This window comes from Phyllopteryx taeniolatus, chromosome 8 (genome assembly GCF_024500385.1).
Source record: "Phyllopteryx taeniolatus isolate TA_2022b chromosome 8, UOR_Ptae_1.2, whole genome shotgun sequence".
Taxonomy (NCBI): domain Eukaryota; kingdom Metazoa; phylum Chordata; class Actinopteri; order Syngnathiformes; family Syngnathidae; genus Phyllopteryx; species Phyllopteryx taeniolatus.
In genome coordinates, this window is record NC_084509.1 from 17097009 (window position 1) to 17120260 (window position 23252).

At 40.3% G+C, this 23252-nt stretch overlaps 1 protein-coding gene across 3 annotated transcripts in view; it reads right to left on the reverse strand.

Moving 5' to 3' along the window:
• The window catches only part of st14a (ST14 transmembrane serine protease matriptase a), a 31601-nt gene extending 10523 nt beyond the window's left edge, over positions 1-21078 (reverse strand). The window contains exons 1-12 of one of the 3 annotated variants that reach the window (XM_061781221.1): positions 20991-21078; positions 20254-20413; positions 12252-12411; positions 10115-10245; positions 9970-10040; positions 8690-8856; positions 8573-8608; positions 4819-5053; positions 2818-2960; positions 2599-2702; positions 744-856; positions 534-670 (exon numbers count right to left, since the gene is read on the reverse strand). In XM_061781221.1, the coding sequence (XP_061637205.1) occupies positions 534-670; positions 744-856; positions 2599-2702; positions 2818-2960; positions 4819-5053; positions 8573-8608; positions 8690-8856; positions 9970-10040; positions 10115-10245; positions 12252-12411; positions 20254-20295 (1339 nt within the window). In that variant the 5' untranslated portion in view covers positions 20296-20413; positions 20991-21078. Of the gene's footprint in view, positions 1-533; positions 671-743; positions 857-2598; positions 2703-2817; positions 2961-4818; positions 5054-8572; positions 8609-8689; positions 8857-9969; positions 10041-10114; positions 10246-12251; positions 12412-20253; positions 20414-20525; positions 20599-20990 lie in introns of those variants that run through there. The other 2 variants (XM_061781223.1, XM_061781222.1) reach the window with 2 other exon arrangements.
• Between the last annotated feature and the right edge of the window lie 2174 nt (positions 21079-23252).

Sequence of the window (23252 nt, forward strand, 5' to 3'; positions counted from 1 at the left end):
ATCAAGTATATTGTGTTTTCCAAAAATACTGAACTAGTTTTATAATTTTGATATGTACCTGTAGCTAAAAAGAAAAGCATGGAGAGTGTCGCCGAAATGCACGAGTTGCAGTCAATGAATGGGGCGATCATTGCCAACAGCCACTGAAATATCCAAACTTTCTCCTTTATTCCTGCCTATTTCTTTTTTTTAATTATTATTATAATACACTGTAGCTACAACAGCCAGAGCAATCTGCTTCTTCCTTGACAACTGCACCATGTTTTTTGTGGTTCAATAAAATATGTGGCGCTTCAAAACATTTCCCCATAGGAAGACCAGGGGTCACAGTTTTCCACCTTGCAGTGAGGTGGTGTGTGTGCAAGGGTCAATCGCCAGGTGTGCGGGTGTGAGTCACTGACTGTAATTTGTTCATGATTGTCAAGTTCAGTCGCGTTCGTCGTGGCTTAAATCTAATTCCAGTCACATGACTTGAGTAGAGTCCTCCACCGCTGTCAGAACAAAGGACCAGAACTAAAACTATTGCTGCTTACGGTCGGCGACGTCAACTGCCTCATACATAGCGTCAAAGCCTCGGTCCACATAGGATCCGTCGGAGAAAAACACAATGGTCATTTCATTGGTGCTGCTGGTCTTCACGACAGAGTTGTCGGGGTGATCTCCACAAAACCTACAAAAAAGACGACGCACGTCAGATGGGACTGAACAATATTATTTTTTCATTTGCGTGCACCAGGACTCACTTCTTTCCGTTGATCTCCACGTAGTCCTTGCGGCAGCCCTTGCTTCCGTCCTGGCCCGGTTCGGATATGAGGAACTTTTTGAATGTCACTTTCACCGACTTTCCGGCAGGGACCTGGGAGATGGACAGAGGTTGTTTGTTTAAAGTTCACATACTTTTAAAACCACATTTCATCATCACAGCAGACATCAAGGCAAGCTAATGAGCTGTGAATAAACTTCTGATCATTCATTGATACTATTACCTCAGCCAATGGTGGACGTTTTTCTTGACAATTGTTAACCAATTGATACATCTGCTCATTACCACCGCTTACAGGGTCAGAGAGCAACTGTTTTTCCTGACATTATTTAAGAGAAGAATTTTGTTCTGGTTTAATTTCATTTACCCCTGAATTATGGGGTGCCGTTTGTAAAGCATTTTGTCACATTTAGCTTCTAACAGAGCTTTAAAAAAATTGTGTGAACTTTATTGACTTTTTTTGCACATTTAGAACAATATTTGTCAACTTTATATTAAATCCAAATATTAAATGTTACATCTACATCTCAAATCTAAATGTTAAATATATATCTAAACGGGAATCTTAAATACGAATGTTAAATATAAATCTTAAATGTAAATTTAAATCTTAAAACAAAATGTTAAATCTATTTATAAATGTTAAATCTACTGTATATCTAGATGTTAACTATATCTAAATAAAAATCTTACATTTAAATATAAACATATTAGAATGAAATGTTAAATATATTTTTAAATATAAATGTTAAATCTAAATGTTTCAGGTTGAACTAAATATTTAGCTAATATGCAAATCCACACAGCCAAGAAATGGAGCAACATCCTAGCACAAATATGTATAAATAAAATATTATATATTAAAGATAAATTAGTTTTACCGAAACAAATAAGATGGTTATAAAAGATTAAATACAAATGTGAATACAAACTTGAAAAGTGAACTATACTTGGTCAGTACAGTAATTCTTTCAGTACCCCTAGACCAGCAATTCCCAACCAGTGTGTCGGGGCACATTAGTGTACCGTGAGCGCTCTTCAGGTGTGCTGTGGGAAATTATCATATTTTACTTAATTGGTCAAGAAATTATTTATTTCCAAGAAATAATGTATATTTATTCATCTATTTATGCCAGTGAGGCACAGTGACAGACAGAAGAAATAAATGCTCTTCTATTAGATGGCAAGAAGTACATACAATAATTACTGTATCTACTTTTTGTGACATTTTTGTTTGTGGGTGTGCCGTGAGATTTTTCAATTGCAAAATATGTGCGTTGGCTCCATAAAGGTTGGAAATCACTGCTCTAGACTCTAGTCTGTGGTACAGAGCTCCCTCCAGTCAGTACCACAATTTGAGAATCATTGACTTAAAACATTGCCTTTACTGCTTGTTTTTTTACTACAGCAACGGTTTGACCATTGAACAGATGATTTCTTTCTCCATGACTTTCTATGGGAATCACTGAATTAGACATCCACCAGCATACCGGAATGTTTGTAATGGACCACTGTGTTATTGCTTTAGCATTTGAGGAGTTCTCTGCTGAGTGCTCTTGTTAGTATATTGTATTTATCATTGTTTAGCTCGGCAAGGGGCAGCGTAGTGAGCCAGTGGTTAGCACATTTACAAATGACTGTTTGTCTATACTGTATGTGGCCTGCGATTGACTGGCGGCCAGTCCAGGGTGTACATCGCTTCTCATCCAAAGTCAGCTGGGATAGGCTCCAGCACACGCACATCTGTGAACCTAATTATGACAAAGTGCTGTAGAAAATGGATGGATAGCTAGACATCATTGAAAGGATTTCGGAATGCTGTGTCCTCGTCTCACCTGGATGGTCCACTGGCAGGAGGTCCGAGGCGGGTAGTAATTTGGAAAGTTGGGGGAAGTAAAACGGCCTATGTCACCTGTCAGTTGGCCACCGCACATCGTACCTGTTTGAAAAAAAAAAAAAAAAAAAAAAAAAAAAAGAATCAGAACAACCGCAGCATTTTTTCACTTCCATGAATCCTTGCACAAGTGTGGTTGTGTCTGTGTGTGGCTTCCTACTAGTGCTGCCGCGTCGCACCTGCGACACTTGTGCTCGGAAGCCTGGGTAGTTCTTCACTTGGTTGGTCGCCATGGTGACTAGCATCACGTTGCCAGAGGACAGAAAGGTCAGGGGCTCGCTGGGTGAGTAGTAGCCACACATCCTAAAGACAGAATGGAACATTCCTTTTAAAAAAACAACTGGAATCGTAGCAAGTGTGTTTCCTTCAAGTGTCCATCCTGCGAACAGATGGCCCGAATTAGTCTGTGTGTGCATCCATCCACTTAAAAGTCCCCTTTCATCATTGTTTTTCTATTCAAGTTTTATCATCTTTGATGTCCTTTTATCGGGTTTGCGTGATAATTTGGGCTGGAAATGCCCAAAATGTCCATTTTCAAGCTATTTAAGTTGGTCTTTTCTGCCTGGCATTTGAGGCAGTCAAATTGCTTAATAATATGCAACATATAAAGGAGCTGTTCTCTCACTGGATGTTCCCTAATTTAAATATGGAAACGTCTGCTTGGGGCTCCCAAGCATTCATAGCGACGTCACATCCGTCGATGCAACGTCCCTCGCAGATTTATATATACACACTGAACGTGCATTTGCTTCATTTGCGCCAAATTGATATGCTCCTCCCACCTCGGTCCTCTTCAGCGGGTCGTATGCGCGCTTGCATCCGGCGAAGGTGTGCTGTGAAGTGACGACGGCAAGCGTGACAAGTGACCCTGGCTGGTTCCTTTGATTTTTTTTTCTGTTCCTAGTTTTACTCCCCTTTCTGACCAGGGACAAGCGGCCACGGCACCCAGCGTCCTATTACTGTCATTGTGAAGCACAATTCGCCAAGCTGAAAGGGCACGTGGGTGAAAATTAAAAGAGAAAATGATATTTTGGGGTTGCCTGGCCTGTTGCTCTCCCTCAGTCATGAACAAGACCCCGAGATACTTTAACTCCTCCACTTGGGGCAGGATCTAATCCCCGACCTGGAGTGGGCACTGTACCCTTTTCCGACTGAGGACCATGGTCTCAGATTTTGAGATGCTGAGTTTCACCATCCAGCATCTCAGGATGGGGAAGCAGTGCACCATCAACACTGTGTATAGTGGGGATGAACCTGACCTCGACTTGGGACATTGTGAGTGGGTGGGGAGAATACTTCGACTCCTCAATTCCACAGACACGTCTGGGATCTCTGAGGCGGGGTCTCCTATCTCTGGGCTTGAGGTCACCAAGGTGGTTAAAAAGCTCCTCGTTGAGGCCCCGGGGATGGATGAGATTTGCCCGGAGTTCCTAAAGCTCTGGTTGATGTAGGGCTGTCCTGGTTGACACGCCTCTGCAACATCACGTGGACATCGGGGACATTGCCTCTGGATTGGCAGACTGGGGTGGTGACCCCCCTTTTTAAGAAGGGGGACCGAGGTTGTCCAACTACAGGGGGAATCACACTGCTCAGCCTCCCTGGTAAGGTCTATTGGAGAGGAGGGTTCGCTGGGAAGTCGAACCTCAGATTCAGAAGGAGCAGGGTGTTTTTTTTTCCTGGCCGTGGAACAGTGGACCAGTGGACCAGCTCTACACCCTCGGCAGGGTCCTTGAGGGTGCATAGGAGTATGCCCAACCAGTCTACATGTGTTTTGTGGACTTGGAGAAGGCGTTCGACCGTGTCCCTTGGGGAGTCCTGTGGCGGTTGCTTTGGGAGTATGGGGTACCAAACCCACTGATACGGGCTGTTCGGTCCCTGTACGACCAGTATCAGAGTTTGGTCCGCATTGCTGGCAATTAAATGCTTTTCCACTCGATGGCAGAATGTATACAATTAACCTGTTTATCCACGTTTTGGGACATTTCTCTTTGATGGTGTGCTGTGAGATGTAATGTAATGCAATGCAAAATATGTCCCTTGGTTCAATTACGGTTTGGAAAAACCGAATTTATATTTAGCAGCTGTAGGAATCTCATGTGGCCAGAAGGGGTCCCGTACACACCATATCAAGTCATTTTCAAGCTCTGTATGTATGACTCACTCCTGCACAACCCTGGCCTCGATGGCCACCAGGGAGTCGTAGATCTTGACAAAGTCGTTGTCGCAGTTCTCCTCCAGATTCATCGTGTCGAAGTCCAGCTTGATGATGTAGTTGGGGTCGGCCCGCAGCTGCCACTCCATAAAGGTGTTGGGCGGGTATGGGCTGTCGGGGAAGCCGGGGGACTTGATCTGGCCAATGTGGTTGGTCCTCGTGTGCTCGGAAAACCTCAAGAATCCTGAGACATGAGACAATAGTCCATGTTACATTGCAACGACTGATAGCATAATTATGGGGTGCCGTTTGTAAAGCAGCTCACACTGAGAATAACAGCAACATTTTGTCACATTTATCTTCAAACAGTGTCTAAAAAAAGTGTCTTAAATTTTCAAGTCACTTTTCTGCACATTTAGAACAATATTTGTCAACTTTATAGTTAAATCCAAATATTAAATGTTACACCTATATCTCAAATATAAATGTTGAATATCCATCCATCCATCCATTTTCTGAGCCGCTTCTCCTCACTAGGGTCGCGGGCGTGCTGGAGCCTATCCCAGCTATCATCGGGCAGGAGGCGGGGTACACCCAGAACTGGTCGCCAGCCAATCGCAGAGCACATACAAACAAACAACCATTCGCACTCACATTCACACCTACGGGCAATTTAGAGTCTCCAATTCATGCATGTTTTTGGGATGTGGGAGGAAACCGGAGTGCCCGGAGAAAACCCACGCAGGCACGGGGAGAACATGCAAACTCCACACAGGCGGGGCCGGGGATTGAACCCCGGTCCTCAGAACTGTGAGGCTGACGCTCTAACCGTGCCGCCATGTTGAATATATACATCTTAAATGTATATATATAAATATATATGTTAAGTAAATATATAAATCTTAATTGAAAATGTTAATATACTGTAAATTTTAAAACTAAATGTTAAATCTTTGTATAAATGGCAAATCTATATCTAAATATAACTCTTAAATTTAAATATAGAAACTAAAAGTTAAATATTTAAATATAAATATGAAATATAAATGTTAAGATGTTAAATCTAAATGTTTCAGGTCAAATATTCAAATCCATACTGCCAACCAATGGACGTTCCAAGATAAAAGCTGTGTTTTTGTAGTGTCAAATGATTTATGAAAAACATCTTATATAGGGAAATGGGCCCTTGGAAAAAGATGATCACTACCTGAAAAAACAAATCAGTTAGGGAAACTTTATTTGACGAGTACTTTGAGCGTTTAGTGCCAATTTTATGTATTTCATGCTGAAATGCCCAGGTGAAAAAAAAGAAGCACAGCAGCGGCAACAGTTATTTTTTTCCCCTTGCCACTTGTTTTTCCAAATCCATCCTGAGGGCTGATGTCTGTTCTCTTGCGGCCGACGAGCAAGCAGTCTGAGGCAGGGAGGTCAGTGGGAAGCACCGGTCTCTGGCTGGTTCTCTATTTTTCCTCCTTCTTCCCTAGCTCCCGCGACAGCTCTTAATAAAAGTGACACTAAACACTCAAAGTACTCGTCATATAAAGACGAAACACATTATATTCTTAACTATCCATAACTAAAATGCACACAACTACAATATCAAAAAAAGGCGAAATATTTATAAACGGAGCCATCTGGGGCAATGGCATCACGTGACATGTTGCACGTTTTCCGCACATAGTCAACTCACGTTTTCACGAGGAGCCAGCAGCGCAAACCAAATGGACGGTGACGAGGGATTGCCATACTTAAACTGGAAATACAGTCACAACTTCAAGTTTCTCTAAAGAGGACAATACTAAGGTTCGTTGTACACTATGCGCGTGCGCGCACACACACACACACACACACACACACACACACACACTTGCCTTCATGGACCCCCACACAATCGACAGGGTTGCTACAGTCGGTGTCTATCTATCTGTTAAGAGTTTAAAGAAATGTACTGTGAATGGTGTGCTTGTTTGTATTTAGGTGGTCAAGTCTGCTCTAAGTTGCTCCTTTAATGTGTCTTCAACTACACTCATATTTAAGTTTTTTTTTTTTCATGTTGATGACATCATTCTGTAATTTCTGTGGCGTACATTACCAAGTAATGAGTACAGTTAACCTAATGATTTTTTGTACTGTGGAATAGTGATATTCCTGCCACTTGACAGCTACTGAATGTAACTAAAAAGTTACTTTTTTCAAATTTAGTTACTTTTGAAATCAAGTAATCAGTAAAGTAAGTTACTTTTTCAAGTTAACTGTGGCAACACTGATGGCATGTTAATTGAAGACTAAATTGCCCGTAGGTGTGAATGTGAGTGCAAATGGTTGTTTGTTTATATGTGCCCTGCGATTGGCTCTCTCGCCCCAAGATAGCTGGCTTAGGCTCCAGCACGCCCGTGAGCAGCTTTACAAACGGCACCCTACACATATAGTAATAGCATAACACAGTGGTTCACAAACTTTTCAAAGTACCACCTAAAAAATATTTAGCACTCCAACATGAATACAGTCGTTTAGGCCTTTTCTTCCTTAAAATTATATTTAATATTATTGTAAGCCAGTGTAACATTATTCACAATTTGAAGATTAACACTACACCTTAATATGCAAAAAAAAAATGCACTTAAATAATGATTAAATTGAACTCTAATGCACCTTAATTAAACAAACTTTGTACCTTTATAATTGTTTAAAAATCAAACTGTTCTTAAAGATTTAATGCAAAGGTATAGTACATTACTCCTTCCCTCAGGTAGGCGCTACCGAACAATGCAAACTAAAACTAGCAGACATTCCGACAGCTTCTTCCCTCTTGCCATCAACTTATTTAACAGCTAACCTACAATTCCATTGCAACATGCCGCCAATACTTTGTCTTGAGTTTGTTGTGACTGACTGAGGAGTATCTGCAACATTTGCACAATTGACATTGTCCCAGATTATCGCACTACTAGTCACTTTAAACTACATACATTCCTTGAAGTCTCTGCGCCCTTTGCACGATGGTCATTGCACCGGAATATTGCTCTATTAGTCATTCAAACCGCTCTAACTGCTAGAGGACTATGCATCTTTTTGCACAATTGTCAAAAAAAAATAAAAAAATAAAAATAAAATAAAAAAATTAAAAAATTACCGGCATTACCAGATTACTAGCAACCTTTTATTGCTCAGTGTTTTTGTCAATGTCTTTATGTCTCAAAAGTGTTCTCTGTCAATTGACTGTCTGTTGTCGTACTAGAGCGGCTCCAACTACCGGAGACAAATTCCAAAATAAAGATTATTCTGATTCCAGTAAAATGCAATACAACAAAACTGAACTGAATTTGGACAGTGATTCTTTTGCATACCACAAGACAGATCCTGTGTACTACTAGTGGTACTAGTACCACACTTAAAATATAAAATACAATATAATGTGTGACAATTTTGTCCAAAATTATTTTCATTGATGTGGATTTATTCATTTTTGTGCGCTGTGCTGTTTTTTTTTTTTTTTTTATATCAACTTGGACTTCTCAATAAATAGGAGGAATTATTGTCATTAAATGTATACAATACAAAATAAATAAATAAATAAATAAAGCTGTATTTAGTATAGTTCTGCATATAGTGACAATAAACAAGCCACTCCCAACCAACACAGACATGGGCATGCACAATATTGTGAAGTGACCCCGATTTAAGACAGTCTCCACATAAGATCATATTGAGGACAAGCGCTACAGAAAATGGAAAATGACACTGAAAAACGCAGATCACTTACTGCTGAATTCTGCTGAAAACAATCGTGAATCGAGTTCTGTAAAATAAAAACACTGACAGTGAATCCACCAGCAGGTTTCACAGATTTGAGAGCATTTTTTTGGGTGACTTCTTGTACCCGAGGACACGACGTCTTCCAGAAGCAGAGAGTTGCCTGGCCTGTAAATGCTGCGCTGCTCTTTGTCAACCAGTTTGTCCATGGCGGACATGGCACTGTCCACTGCCGACTCCTGGCCAGTCGGAACGTTGAACTCTGAGATGTAGTACGCAATGACGCTGCCCTCGCTGCCAGCAAAACACAAAATCAAAATAAGTAGCACCTAAAAAATACTTGGGGCTCCAAGTATCATTGCCACAGTACAGCTCAGTTGTACAGTAGTGCCTTACTATACGAGATGAATTCATTCAGTGACCACACTCGTAACTCAAAGCACTCATATCTCAAATCATCTTTCCCTATTAAAATGAATGGAAATGCTATTAATCTGTTCCATCCTCCCCCCAAAATATATATTTTTTTCGGTAATGTGTTTTTTAATAGAGAAAATAGCTCTTTATAATATTGTGCTTCATGAAAACATGACATAAAATAGAAAACAAAGAATTAAACAGTTTGTGCATTATTGTGGCGCCTTCTGGTGGGCACAACTTGGCCAGCAGGAGGTAGTACAATACAGTCATGCAGACAAACGAAGAGTTTCACTCAACTACTGTAACTACGTAATTTGCAGTAATATTGGACATTTTATAAAGAATACACACCAATGAATATTGGTTATATTTTTCATCTACACGTGTTGCTGCTCTGTCTATGTTCAAATATTTTGTTTGCCCTTCTATGGCGTTTCCCATTATTGTGTTCGCATTAAGCTAGTGGACTTTAAGGCAAAGTTATGCTGTGTAAGTCTCTTTGTTTTATGTTTACTTTGAGAGTAAATTTGAACTGGTAGTGGCATTCCACAGCTTCAAGCCTCGTTTTCAAAGAGTTGTTCACTATGCCAAACTGCTGCTTGTTGTGAAGTGAGCTGAGTTAACTTCACTCCCAACATATAGAACTCATATCTCAAAGTCAAAGCAATAAAACGGTCAAACAACAGCTTGTATCTCGGAAAACTCGTAAATCAGGTCACTCATATCTGAAGGCACCACTGTATTTAACTTTAGTACAATACAGTTGCATTTAATCTTATTCATATTTTATCTTATTTATTTTGGGGCCTCCAACTATCAGGCTTATTGATAGCTATTTGTTATTCATTTTACATGTCAACTATTTAATAAAAGATATATTTTCTGATCCATTGTCCTGGATTTTGTTTTGCCTTGGGCCTCCAGGTGGTCCAGAAACACTCCTACTTGTACTTGTCATGCAAATTAAATCTTTGAGACCTGTCGTACCTAAAAGCCTGAACTGTCGAGCCAACGTAGTATTTGGCCAGCTGCGGACTCTTGCTGTAGAGCGTTTTCAGCTGCAAAAGACACAAGAAGAGTGTGAGGGAGGAGGTAACAAACGCAGGAATGGCGGCAGTTGTTTTCGTCGTACCTGCATCTTGACCTGCTTGGCCAGCGCCTTGAACTCAGAGCTGTTGGCGTTCTCGTAGGCGTCCTCGAAAACCTGGTTGGTGATTCGCATGGAGGCGCTGTACAGCTTCTTGACGCGCACGTCTTTACGGACTGCAAGGACAAACGGACAGGGGTTATGTTTACAGAAAGACAATATTTTGTTTTTTTGTTTTTTAAACAAAAAAAAACAAGTACAACATTGGCTAAACAAACAGCTAAAACGACAATATTTTCATCCTTTTTCAGATAAAAAACGCAGCCCTTGATGTCTTAGTCTGTCACTTTTTCTTTCTATGTCTTGAAAGCCCTCGGGATTGTTCTGTGTGAAGGCTGACGCCTCCTTCATACAAGAACATCAAGAATACATGAAGAAGAGCACAACTTTCTGCCACTTGATCAAAAGCAGCTCAGTGGAAGACACCCGGGAGGACGGGGGACGGGAATAAAAAGCGAGGAACTTTCTCTATGATGTGTTTTTTTCTGTTTATTCATTTTGCCTTCAACATTAGTTTCCCCAAACACTGCAGAACATCTACAGAATCCCTGATATGGAGAAAATAGATAATTATATCCCCAAAAAATACAGTGTTACGAATTTCATAATTGGCTGTTATCATCGGTTGGGCATTTGCAAATTAAATTCACCTAGTCACAGATTTATTTTGGCAACCTATCTCACGTGATTCACTGAAAAATCTTTGTGGCATGTTGTGGCCAAGGACCTACGTTGAAGTGATAAGCTTTATATAGTAAGGCCAGAGCCTTTTCTAATATAAAAACATGCTTTGTCGCCATCTTGAAGCATCTATGGACAATTACGGCACACATGGATATCCTGTTCACTGTAATCACATAGATTATTTTTTTTATAACGCTCAACTACAGCCATATACTAAAAATACATATTAAAATAGTAGACTCAGGAGTGGAATTAAAGACCCTCCAGAGTGAATTCAAAGATTTGTTTCTAAATACAGTACATATACATGTTTGAAGATAATTGATGAAAACGTGCAAAGACAGAGAGCTATGTAGTAAGGTAAGTAGTAGTAGTAGTAGTAGTAATAGTAAGGCTTGCATGTACCAAGCAGACCAGGAGAAGCTCATCCATGCTTTTATCTCAAGTAGACTTGACTATTGTAATGGTCTTCTGACCGGACTCCCCCAAAAGAGCATGAAACAGCTGCAGCTCATTCAGAATGCTACAGCTCTGGTTCTGAACAGAACAAAGAGGTCAGAGCATATTACTCCAAATGTAAAGTCTTTACACTGGCTCTCAGTCAGCTTTAGAATTGATTAGTTCTGCTACTGGTCCATAAATCACTAAATGGTTTAGGTCCTGAATACATGAAAGAAATGCTCATTGATTATAAACCCAGTAGGGATCTGAGATCGACAGATTCTGGTCAAATAGTGGAGCAGTGTCCAAAGCAAACATGGTAAAACAGTATTTCGCTATTATGCCGCACACAAATGGAATAAGTTGCCAACAGAAGTGACATAAGCCTCAAGTGTGAATTTTTTTTAAGTCCAAGTTAAAAACTCTTCTTTTTTTCCATGCTTTTTAGAGCATTTTTTTTGCCTTTGTTTTATATATGTTTATAAGCATTTTTTCTGTTTTTAAATGCTTTTAATCATGTAAAGCACATTGAGTTACCTTGTGTATGAAATGCGCAATATAAATACATTTGCTTTGCTTTACTACTCAATTGTGGTCATATATAGTGTCACCTTTCCCCCCCCCCCCCCCACCACCATTTCAGTGTTTCTGACATTTGGGGCGTAGCTAAAACAGCACAATGTAATGGACCTTGGAGTATGGCATGAGTCCCCCATTATATAAGAACTTGAGCGCCTTCACTTGCCTCAGCGGTTATCCGGGGCAATTACGATCTGCAGTTAGCTAGCTTGCTATGCCTAATGACGAAATGTTATGTCTAATACTGTACAAACAACTGTGGGTTAACAATAACTTCAGTCATCATAGAGGTTGTTTGCTATGATTAAGCGACTCTGACTTGACTTTCTTCACATTGTAGTTGAGGAAAAAAAATCATCAAAATGCAATTGAGTGGAACCGTGTGAAATTAGAATGTAATGACATGAGGCACGCTTACAATGGAAATGCCAGACCAGCAGGCCGGCCATCAGTGCTACGACGGCGCACAAGATCAGCACTCCGACCACGGCGCCCACCTTCCCAGGACCTTTCTTCTTCTCCAGCTTTTTGTTGTCCGATGCCGGCAGGAACTGAACATTGGTGTCCCATTCTTTGTCCTGGAAGACACACAAGGGTAATTTGGCATTAAATATATGAGGAGCTTCAATCCCGCTCCCTACAGTTGGCATATACTAACCACTATACCACAGGACACAACATAGTACAGTAGTTCCCAGTCACTGGGAATAGGGACTAAATCAAGCCACGAATACCGAAGAAAACAACTGACAACCTCCCTAATTTTTTTTATACAGTGTTCCCTCGTTTTTCGCGGTTAATGGGGACCAGAACCCCCCGCCAAAGGTGAAAAACCGCGACGTAGGATTTGCCCCTCCCCCCAGGAATTTTCATGGATGTGTATGTGGGTACCAGAATGTTTAAAATATGTAAACAGTATTTATACTTTACATATTTGAGACAAAGATTACAACAGTACACGTATTTACTTAAATCTTTAATTATAAAACCTTATACAGTAATTAACATTCATCAACATTGCCTTCTGAGAGAGGCGAAGAGGCTTGCGTCAGTGGCGAAGGAGAGGCTCTCACTTGACTCGTAGAGGCTTTAGGTTCACTCGGAGACTCTTCTGCTGGAGGCGCTGATGGCGTAGCTGGGATTTTACCTTGGAGAAAAACACGGTGATGGGTAGTTGTTGTCTTTGTTTTTTCTTTTGCTTCAAAATTCCCCTGTACAAGGACATAACCCCGTCTCTTATTACGCAGAGTTACCACACGTTTCGCTTCTTTATTGAAGCAGTTTTGCAGATGTTTGCTTCCTCTTTCTTGATGTACCGCACTGTAGATTCATTCACGCCATAATGGCGTGCCACAGATGCATAACTTCTGCCCTCTTTGATCAAATCTAAAAGTTTCACTTTTTCGCTGATGGTCATCTTCTTCTTCCTCTTGGGCGCCCTGGAGGAAGCTTTCGCAGGGGCACAGTGCTCAGACGGCATTGTAAGGGCTTGCTTAACTAATCAAAAAAATTATCACTTAAACAAAAAAAGTTATTGCGAACACAACACTAAGATACAGTATGCGAGACAGTCAACTGCGTGGACGAGACTGCCGAGACACAACAAGGGAAGATGCTGGGTGAGGCTGCGATGATGCGCAGCCCATCAGCTCACGGGATAAATCCACTCGTGCTCTCATTGGTCGATGTTGCGCCGGGAACCAATCACGCGACTTGTATGAGTGCCCCTACAGTAGAGGCATGTACAAAGACTCTGAGTCAACTCATCTCTTGTTTGGCATGCAGGGAAACCTTCTCTCGGGCTCATCAACATGAAATAAACAATATGACCATTTTATTACAATTGGGCCGAGGCAGACTGGGCACAACAAGACAACATTGTAGAGGGATCACATAAGTATACTACAGGAATGCCAATTGCAGTTACATACATAATGAACATTGAACAACAACTGGCAATGAACATTTTTATTACCGCACAAGAAACTTGCACTATGTGGTAATTAATGCGAGAAAATGTTTACGTGCCTTTCTAGGTGCTGCTGTTTTGGTTAGCAGAAGAAGAGTGGGAGCTATTTGTAGTCACAGCACAGCTACAATTTGTTTGTTTTAAATGTCCAACTATAAAAGTTGCTCATTGGAGTGTTTCCACTTACAAGTAAAAGCAATAAACATGGCAGCTTCCGAGGCCAAACAAGTGAAAATAACTGATAGCAAGTCTCTGCTTGTGTATTCAAGGAATGTCTTTGTCCCTAGTGACCTATAAATGTAGCCCCTCCAAACAGACAAAACATGCCATGTCAGTAGGAAACCACACTTTATTAGTGTCACTCACACCAATAGAGAACAGTTGAAGTGCATGGTTATGAAATTTTAAAAAAAAGGATCTTGAAGCGTGAGTCACGACTCTGCTTGTGGTTGCCTCTCAGGGGTGAGATAGAGCAGGGAAGAGGAGGAGGAGCAGGAGTGGGGAGGAGGAAGGTTTCAGCCAATAAAATCCTGTCAAACCTGCTGGGAAACGAGCCACTGGCGCAGCTGAGGAGCCAGACAGCAACACAACATCAAACAATTGTGTGACAATGACGGCTGGAGGCACAAACTGTGCGTTTCCCTTTAGGCCCAGCAAATCATTTGAAAGACCTGCACCTTCAAACTACCACAAAACACTATAAAAGGACATGAACTCAATCCAACTGTCTACATGCCTATTATTTAAATGAAACACATTAAAACCTGATCTTGATCAGTTGCCAGGCCACACATTCATTGCTGGCGGGGAAGACTTCTTATTGAGGCAGATGAAAAAATGAAAACAGAATGGACTAACAAGAAGACGTGTCGTTACACATCACTATCTTACACAAATACAATACTAACACCTTGGAAATACTATTTCGACTTCAGCGCAAACCACAGCGGCATCTGAATCAACTCGAACCTAGTAGAAGTTTATTTCAGTTGTTCAATTCAAAAAATGAAATAGCCTATTATGTAGGCTGCGCGGAGAGGGGCCTAAGTGGCGATGACCGAATCGGAGGCTGTTGCTGTATGGGTTCTGCACTGACCAATTGGGACAAGATCTGAGGTGGACCACTTCTCCCAGAGGTGTTGCCGTGGAGGATTCTAGTCCGACCGACCGGAGCAGATCCTGAGACAGAAGCCAATGAAATCGAAATGTGTCCATATTTTCCCTCTTTTCATGCTGTCACTCATTTTCTTAACTAGAGTATACTTCACATTTGTTCGTGAGTGTTGTACTTTTAACTCACTCGCTTCCGTCCCTCCTCTCAGCACATCGTATGTGTGCTGTGTAACTGTGTATAATTGTCACACCGACCCCCTCTGCCCAGTGCAATGACCAATCACGTGCACCAACCACCCCAACCACAAATGCTGGGTGCACCAGTGGGACCTCATTTATTTATATATATTTTTAAAGGTGCATCATTGAAAAATTAGGTCACGTGCGCACCCAAACTGGCCGCACTCTCGAGCCCTGCATCACCTTTCCTTTTAAAAATGCTCATTGAGTTTGGTAAACGAGGATACTAATTGTTGAAGCTCTGGAGGTGGAATTATTTCCCATTCTTGCTTCAGTTACTCAACAGTCTCAACTCTGTTGTCGTATTTTCTGCTTCAAAATGCGACACACATTTTCAATGGGAGATGGATCTCTGTAGTCTGTCAACCAATCAGCGTTTATCAGCACAGCATGCACCTTCAAAGAGTTCCTGGTAGTTCTCGGAAGACCATATCCGCCAGGAGGAACGAAATAATCCACTGGGAACTTTCCATAGCGTGGTAGTTTTTTTTTCGGTGGGGACACAGGGAACTCAAGACACCAGGGTAGCTAGGGAAGTTCCTGCAAAGGCTCCTGCGGTGGGAAAGCCTCGTGCTAACCGACAATAGTTTTCTGTGTTCCTCAGCCTACATGGCAATATCCTTGACACAATGATGCCGGTTTTAAATGAAGTGCCGACTGAGGGATCGAAGGTAACAGGCATTCAATGATAGTTTTCGGCCTTGCCGCTTACATGCAGAGATTTTTTCCAGATTCTCTGAATCTTTTGCCGATATTATGGACCGTAGATGATGAAATCCCTAAATTCCTTGCAATTGTACTGTATATTGAGAAACGTTGTTCTTAAACATTGTTCTTAAATGTCATTCTGTTGGACTATTTACTCACACAGTTGTTCGCAACGTGGTGAACCTCACCCCATCCTTGTTTGTGAACAACTGAGCCTTTTGGGGATGCTCCTTTTGTACCCAATCGTGACGCTCACCTGTTTCCAATTACCTGTGGAATGTTCCAAACAGGTGGGTTTTTTTTTAGCATTCCTCAACTTTCCCAGTCTTTTGTTGCCCCTGTCACAGGTTTTTTGGAATGTGTCACAGGCATAAAAAAAAAAAAAAAAAAAAAAAAAAAAGATCAGTTTCAACATTTTAATTGAATATAGGTTGAAAAGGATTTGCAAATCATTGTATTCAGTTCTTATTTACGTCCCAACTTCATTGGAATTGGGGTTTGTAATTTATTGAGATGCATCTTTAGCATTTATTTTGACAGGTGACACATGCAAATGATTTTCTTTGATAATACTCTTGACAATGAGGAAAAAGTCATATTTTATCTTTTTTCTCAAATAAAACTGCTTAATTAAATAAACCTATAATTCTGCAATCATGACATTTAATCACTGGAAATGGAACTTACGCCAACATAAAGCGTTTGGCTGCTCAGAACAATGATGAGCAATACAATTTATTACTAGTGCACGGAAATGAAAATTGAGTGAAACCGAAAACCGAAACTGGGGAACACAAAGCGCTTTAAATTAATTAACATAAAAATAAATCAAACCCGCCAATTATTAGTTATAAAACTATGCCAATTATTAGTAAAATTGCATTTATGGCTATGACTGCAGCGCTGTCAACCTATAGAAATTTAACTTCAGAACAATTCGTCTGAATTTCCATATTTTAAAAAATATGTCAAGAACATTACCATGGGTCAGTATGTATTATGTAATAGGATAAACAAATTCTGCATACTGTTCTGCATTTTTTGGGGATGTGGGAGGAAACCGGAGCACCCGGAGCAAACCCACGCAGGCACGGGGAGAACATGCAAACTCCACACAGGCGGGGCCGGGATTTGAACCCCGGTCCTCAGAACTGCGAGGCAGATGTGCTAAGCAGTCGACCACCGAGCTGCCTCATAATCATTACTCTATAATCATAATCGTGAATAAATTATGGCTTTAATATTTGGAACGGGTATTTTAAAGTATTTACTGCATCAACCTGGCGGACGTATTTGCAGCCAAATGTTTTGTCTTGCATGCTATTTTTCTACTTCCTGTATCCACTATTGCTGCTGAAATGATGAAAATGTCCCCAATTGTGGAAGTAATAAAGGTTATCTTATATTATAACTATTTATTATATTAATATACTTTTAAATTATAGGTTCATTTTCTCAAGTGACATAGCAGTGGTGAGGTACTAATTAGTTTCCGGTCCTTATTATTGCTGTCTAGCATAGTATATTCCAGTATTTTCCTCTATAAACATACTAATTTCGCTGCTATTTTGCTCTTCAAAGTTATAACGTGGTTCAAGCCAGACCAATGTGACAAGTGTACTGTAACACCCAATCACCTATTTTGGTGTTTTGAGAGTTCACGTGATAGCTTAGTGATTAACATGGTGCTGCCATTGGCCTCGTCTTATCCTCCCCTTGTCCTTTGTTATTACAATACTTGTCTAAAAGTGTAATTTATTTGCTGTCATGGAGTCGATGATTGGTGACTTATGCTGCATTGACAACGGATACAGGCGCACGTTCGGCTCCACAGCTCGGCATCGTATTTAGCCGCGTTAGCTGTAGCGGGTAGGTAGCCGAGGTGGCACAAAATATCATGCAACAAGCATTCCCCTTACCCAAACAGTGGAAAGCAGCGAGGTTGGATGACAATTAGGATGCTCCGTTTGAGCTCGTAGCCACTAGCATGATGACAGAAAAATCACACGGTTCCCATAATTCATCGCGACATGCAAATTTTAATTATTACAGTAAAAAAGGACAATCTTTGTTATTAATGTGTGTTTATGTTACCAGTAGTTTATTGAATATATGTGTTATTTAACATTTATGCCTATTTCTCATTTATAGTTGATTTATGGCACTATGTCATTATCAAAACCCTAAGTAAAGGGTGTGTGACAACGTGTAAACAAAAAAACAATAAAGTGACATCCCAGTCCTTTCAATTGGATGATATGCAATGCTCTATAGGACATTGCTTGTTAATATTAAATGATTTTTCATCCTGAAGTGTACATACTCACGTATGCCGGCCAACAGTGTTCAAAATGTAAGATGCTTTGCATGTGATATATTATTTTGGTAGTTTTATTTTGGTGAAAAAAATATTTCGGTCCGAAACCGAAAATGCACTTTTGGATTATGATGCTCACTATTAATTACATAATCAATTGCATGACACAAACTTCCAACCAAGCAGATGCTAACATAAAAAGCAAAACTTTTCCTTCACCATTTTGTGACTTAAATGTTATATAGCACATTGCCTGTACAGGAAATCGTTAGCCTAATAACAAAGTATTTTTTTTAACTTGCTGTCACAATATCAATAAAAAATACCAATGTGCTTACTAAAAATGGTCTTTTTCTTTATGCTTGTCTAGATTGTCAGTCATCTAGGTCGCGGTTATCTGCAAAGGTTGAACGTAGACAACTTGACTTGTTGAATTTGCTTGCTTTTTCCTGTTTTCCGAAAACATTCATAAACTTCGAGGCAATTGTGCTAGTAGGCTAATGAAATACCGGGTTTAAGATGGCTACAGTTGGACCTTAGAACAGAGTTACATTATTTCCTATGGGAAATTTTGAACAACTTAGAAGTCAAATAACATCACTTAACTTTAGAGATTATAGTGTACTTTATAAATCATTTACTAATAATGTGGACACATTTAGGTGTTTTGGGAGATTAAAAAGTCCCATAAATTAAGAATTTGAGCGTAAAGATTCATTATTGTCAACATCTTTGTCCTGAAGACATGAACACATCACAGTTACCGTTTCGGATTTGTCATTTTGGTTTTGTTTTCAATGCATTCGGTTGTTGGAGCGAATACATCCCGGTGCTACGAGACAGGAAAAGGGACTCCTGGAACAAGTCCCAACAGGGCGGACGACCGGGAGGAATTCACGATTGGGACTGAACCGCCACCAAGACAGCCTGATTCCAGCCGGGACGCTCGCTGACTGGAGGGCTTTCCAAACATCCAGATTTATTCATTACATGTATAAATGTCTTTGTGGGTACTTGTTTTCGGTGAGGAGGGGAAATCATGATTCATCTCCCCAAAACAGATGTAAATGTATTTTAGGAAAACTTGAAGCATATGAATGGAAATTTTCAAATGCATATGCGGATAGTCCAGGTGTGACACCACTTCAGGGCATCAAGTTATACATTATTACTGTATACACTTCTGATTGTATTAAAGTTTGGGCTTTAGTTGTATTGGAATGTTACAAAGACTCCAAAGAGAAATACAACTGAGGAATGAAATAGTTAACTATATAAAATAGATGCCAAGAGTTCTTTACACTGTGTAATGAAAACCTAAGAGGCACAAGGTGCTATAGCATTTGAGCACATATTTAATGTTTAGTGTACACAAATGCATCTATTACATTAACATTTATCAGGGTCAGGTTTGGTCCATTTTGACATTAGGCAGGATCAAAATTTCGTAAATGTCATGACTTGCCCTAAAGTGACCCAAAATACACCAAAATGAAAATACCGGTATTTCAAAATGTTATTCTTTTGGAGAAGTGCTACAAGGTTTGCTTGTGTACACTGATACTGTTCTGGCTCATATTTGACCCATGGCAACTGAAACAAAAAACTAACGAAAATGGTGGGAACTTTTCAACAGTATATACCATGTGTGTATTTCTTATGGTACCGTGTTAACAGTGTTCATTAGGGGGCTTGAAACAGTCCCGAGAACTGTCTGTGTCACCACCACATTTGCACATTTATCATCCTGTCAGACTGGCAATTAAAATGTTCACAAGATCTGTAGTTCTTTGTTTCATACAGATGATTATGATGATGATATTCTTGGCCCACGGTTAAAGTTGACCCAGAACGTGCCAAGGAAAATAAACACTATGTAAGGTTAAAGCCTTCATTGGAGGTACATATTGAGCGTTTACAAGGCGGCCACTTAACGCCCACCATTTATTCGTCTCAGATTGATGGGTCTCCTGTTGCTCTGTGACGTCATGCGAGGGGTGAGTTCAATGTCATCGTTCATTCATGGGGCCACACAACTAAACTAGTACTGTACAATCGGTTGTTAAGTCTTACCTGGGTGGGGGTGTACCTCAGCCCGCTGTCCATGTAGTCCATCAAGGTGTGGGGGTCAAAGAGGAGCGAGAAATAAAAATACGAGCCACCGCCGTTGTTGATGCCGCTACGCTTCCTCTTTGTTGTCTTTCTTGAATTGTTTTCCAATCCCCGAGGTGTACTGAAGGTGACAACAAAGTCAAATCAAAAAGCTTAAAAACGTTTTCAAAGTTGAATTGTATTTATGTGAGAGGTTTATATTGCATTTGGTTTAAAACATCCAAAGGAGTCACCGGACTATAGGTCGACCGGTCGTGGCCTACACCGGAGAGAAATGAAGTGGAAGCGCAAAAAGGAAAGGAAAAAAAAAAAAAAGTCTTCCGGAAAGTTCAGGTTTCTGTGGGCGTGGCCGCACCCGCGCACCTGTTCGCACTTCCCCGTTTACCTGTAGAGTTTAACGTCACTTTGTATAACTTTTAAAAACAAAGTAAAACTTTCCAACAACATACATTCATATTAAAAGGACATAGAAGGTGCTAGAATTAAGATACGGCTGCATTTTGCGACGAGACCTTTCAAAACCTCTAGGAACTACTTTTTCGTGCGGATTGGCCGCGTTTCAACATTTTAGCAATTTATCTGACAAATAACGTGATTTAACGACTCCTATGGGTCAAATATAGATTCAAAGCTTTCCTGTGGTCTATTCTGGTATCGGTTTTGTGATTTAATCCCAAATTTAAAGGTGATTCACTCACCTGCGCTGACTCACCTGCTTCCAGCGGTGACATGTCAGGTTTCAGTTTTGTCGTGGGAGGAATTTCCAACAAGAGGGAAAGAGGGAACTTTTTTCCCAGTATTTAAAACGTTTATACTCGAAAATCTATATTTTCAGTCAGAAAAGGCGAAATATACAAGAAGATGATTTTGACACTATTTCTCATTGTTTTGTCACATTTCTTTTTTTGTTTATATACAGACATTTCAATAATAAACATAATATGCAATTATGTGGAATACAAAAAACCTCAGGATTAAGAAAGAAAATGTCACTTTAGCTAAAATAATAAGATAAGATGATAATAATACTAATTCATTTTATTTATTGGCGCCACTCAAGGTCACCGTACAAACATAGATACAAGATACAACGTATGATGTAATATTAAAGAGCAGAAATTAATTCACATTAAATCGATTGTATTATTTTCAAATAAATAACATAATTAAGTGTTGACTTCTATTTTGTAATGTTATTATTATTTTAGATTTTTAAATTTTTTTATTTACTTCTGTCCATTTGAAGAAAAAAAAATCACCATCGATCAATTTTTTGTACTGCTTATCCTCACGAGGATCGCGGGCGTGCAGGAGGCGGGGTACACCGTGAACTGGTCGCCAGCCAATCGCAGTGCACATAGAAACAAACAACCATTCACATTCACACCGTAGAGTCTTCAATTAACCTACCATGCATGTTTTGGGGATGTGGGATATATATATATATATATAAAATATACAGTGGGTACGGAAAGTATTCAGACCCCCTTAAATTTTTCGCTCTTTTTTATATTGCAGCCATTTGCTAAAATCATGTAAGTTCATTTTATCCCTCATTAATGTACACACAGCACCCCATATTGACAGAAAAGAACTGAATTGTTGAAATTTTTGCAGCTTTATTAAAAAAGAAAAACAGAAATATCACACAGCCGTAAGTATTCAGACCCTTTGCTCAGTATTTAGTAGAAGCACCCTTTTGAGCTAATACAGCCATGAGTCTTTTGGGGAATGATGCAACACGTTTTTCACACCTGGATTTGGGGATCCTCTGCCATTCCTCCTTGCAGATCCTATCCAGTTCTGTCAGGTTGGATGATGAACATTGGTGGACAGCCATTTTCAGGTCTCTCACGTGAGCGTTGAAATCCCCCAACAGAACGATGGAGTCCCCAGTGGGAGCGCTCTCCAGCACCCCCTCCAAGGACTCCAAAAAGGGTGGGTACTCTGAACTGCTGTTTGGTGCCTAGGCACAAACAACAGTCAGGACCCGTCACCCCACCTGAAGGCGGAGGGTGGCCACCCTCTCTCTGAACCCCAATGTACAGGCGCCGAGCTGGGGTCCAGTAAGAATGCCCACACCTGCTCTTCGCCTCTCACCGTGGGCAACTCCAAAGTGGAAGAGAGTCCAACCCCTCTCAAGAGGACTGGTATCAGAGCCCAAGCCATGTGTGGAGGCGAGTCTGACTATATCTAATCGGAACTTCTTGACCTCACACACCAGCTTGGGCTCCTTCCCTGCCAGAGAGGTGACATTCCACGTCCCTAGAGCCAGCTTTTGTATCCGGGGATCGGCTCGCAAAGGTCCCTGCCTTTGGCCACCGCCCAGCTCACACTGCAGCCAACCTCTATGGCCCCTCCCACAAGTGGTGAGCCCATGGGAAGAGGGATCCACGTTACCCTTACAGTCCATCGCCAGTCCATGGGTTCAGGCCCGGCCACTAGGCCCTTCGAGCCCCACCTCCAGGTCTGTGTGTGTGTGTGTGTATATGTATATATATATTTGTAAAACATTTTACCAAAACACAAAACATTAACTCTAAAATTTAATTAAAATTTTATTTTTTGTCAACTTAAAAAAATAATTTAATAATTATCATTACAATAATTAATAATCTATTATTCAAATATTTTGTATATTTTATTCTCAATATTTTGAAAGTTTTATGGACAATGTCATAATAATATTTCAAGATAACGTGTACTATGTAATGGTATACAACAGAAAGCTTTTTTGCAAAACTGTGCAAAATTATTTTCTCGTCATAACTTTAAGTTGATTCTTGTATTTGTTTGTTTAAAATTAACTTCAAATTTACTTAATTTCTATCCATTAAAAATAACTGCCAGTTATAAATATAACGTAGTCTTCAACATTTTTGTATTACTCGCATTAAGTTTCAATATTCATATCAAAATTCCATCATCGTATCAGTCTGTGTGAAAGGACAACAACGTGG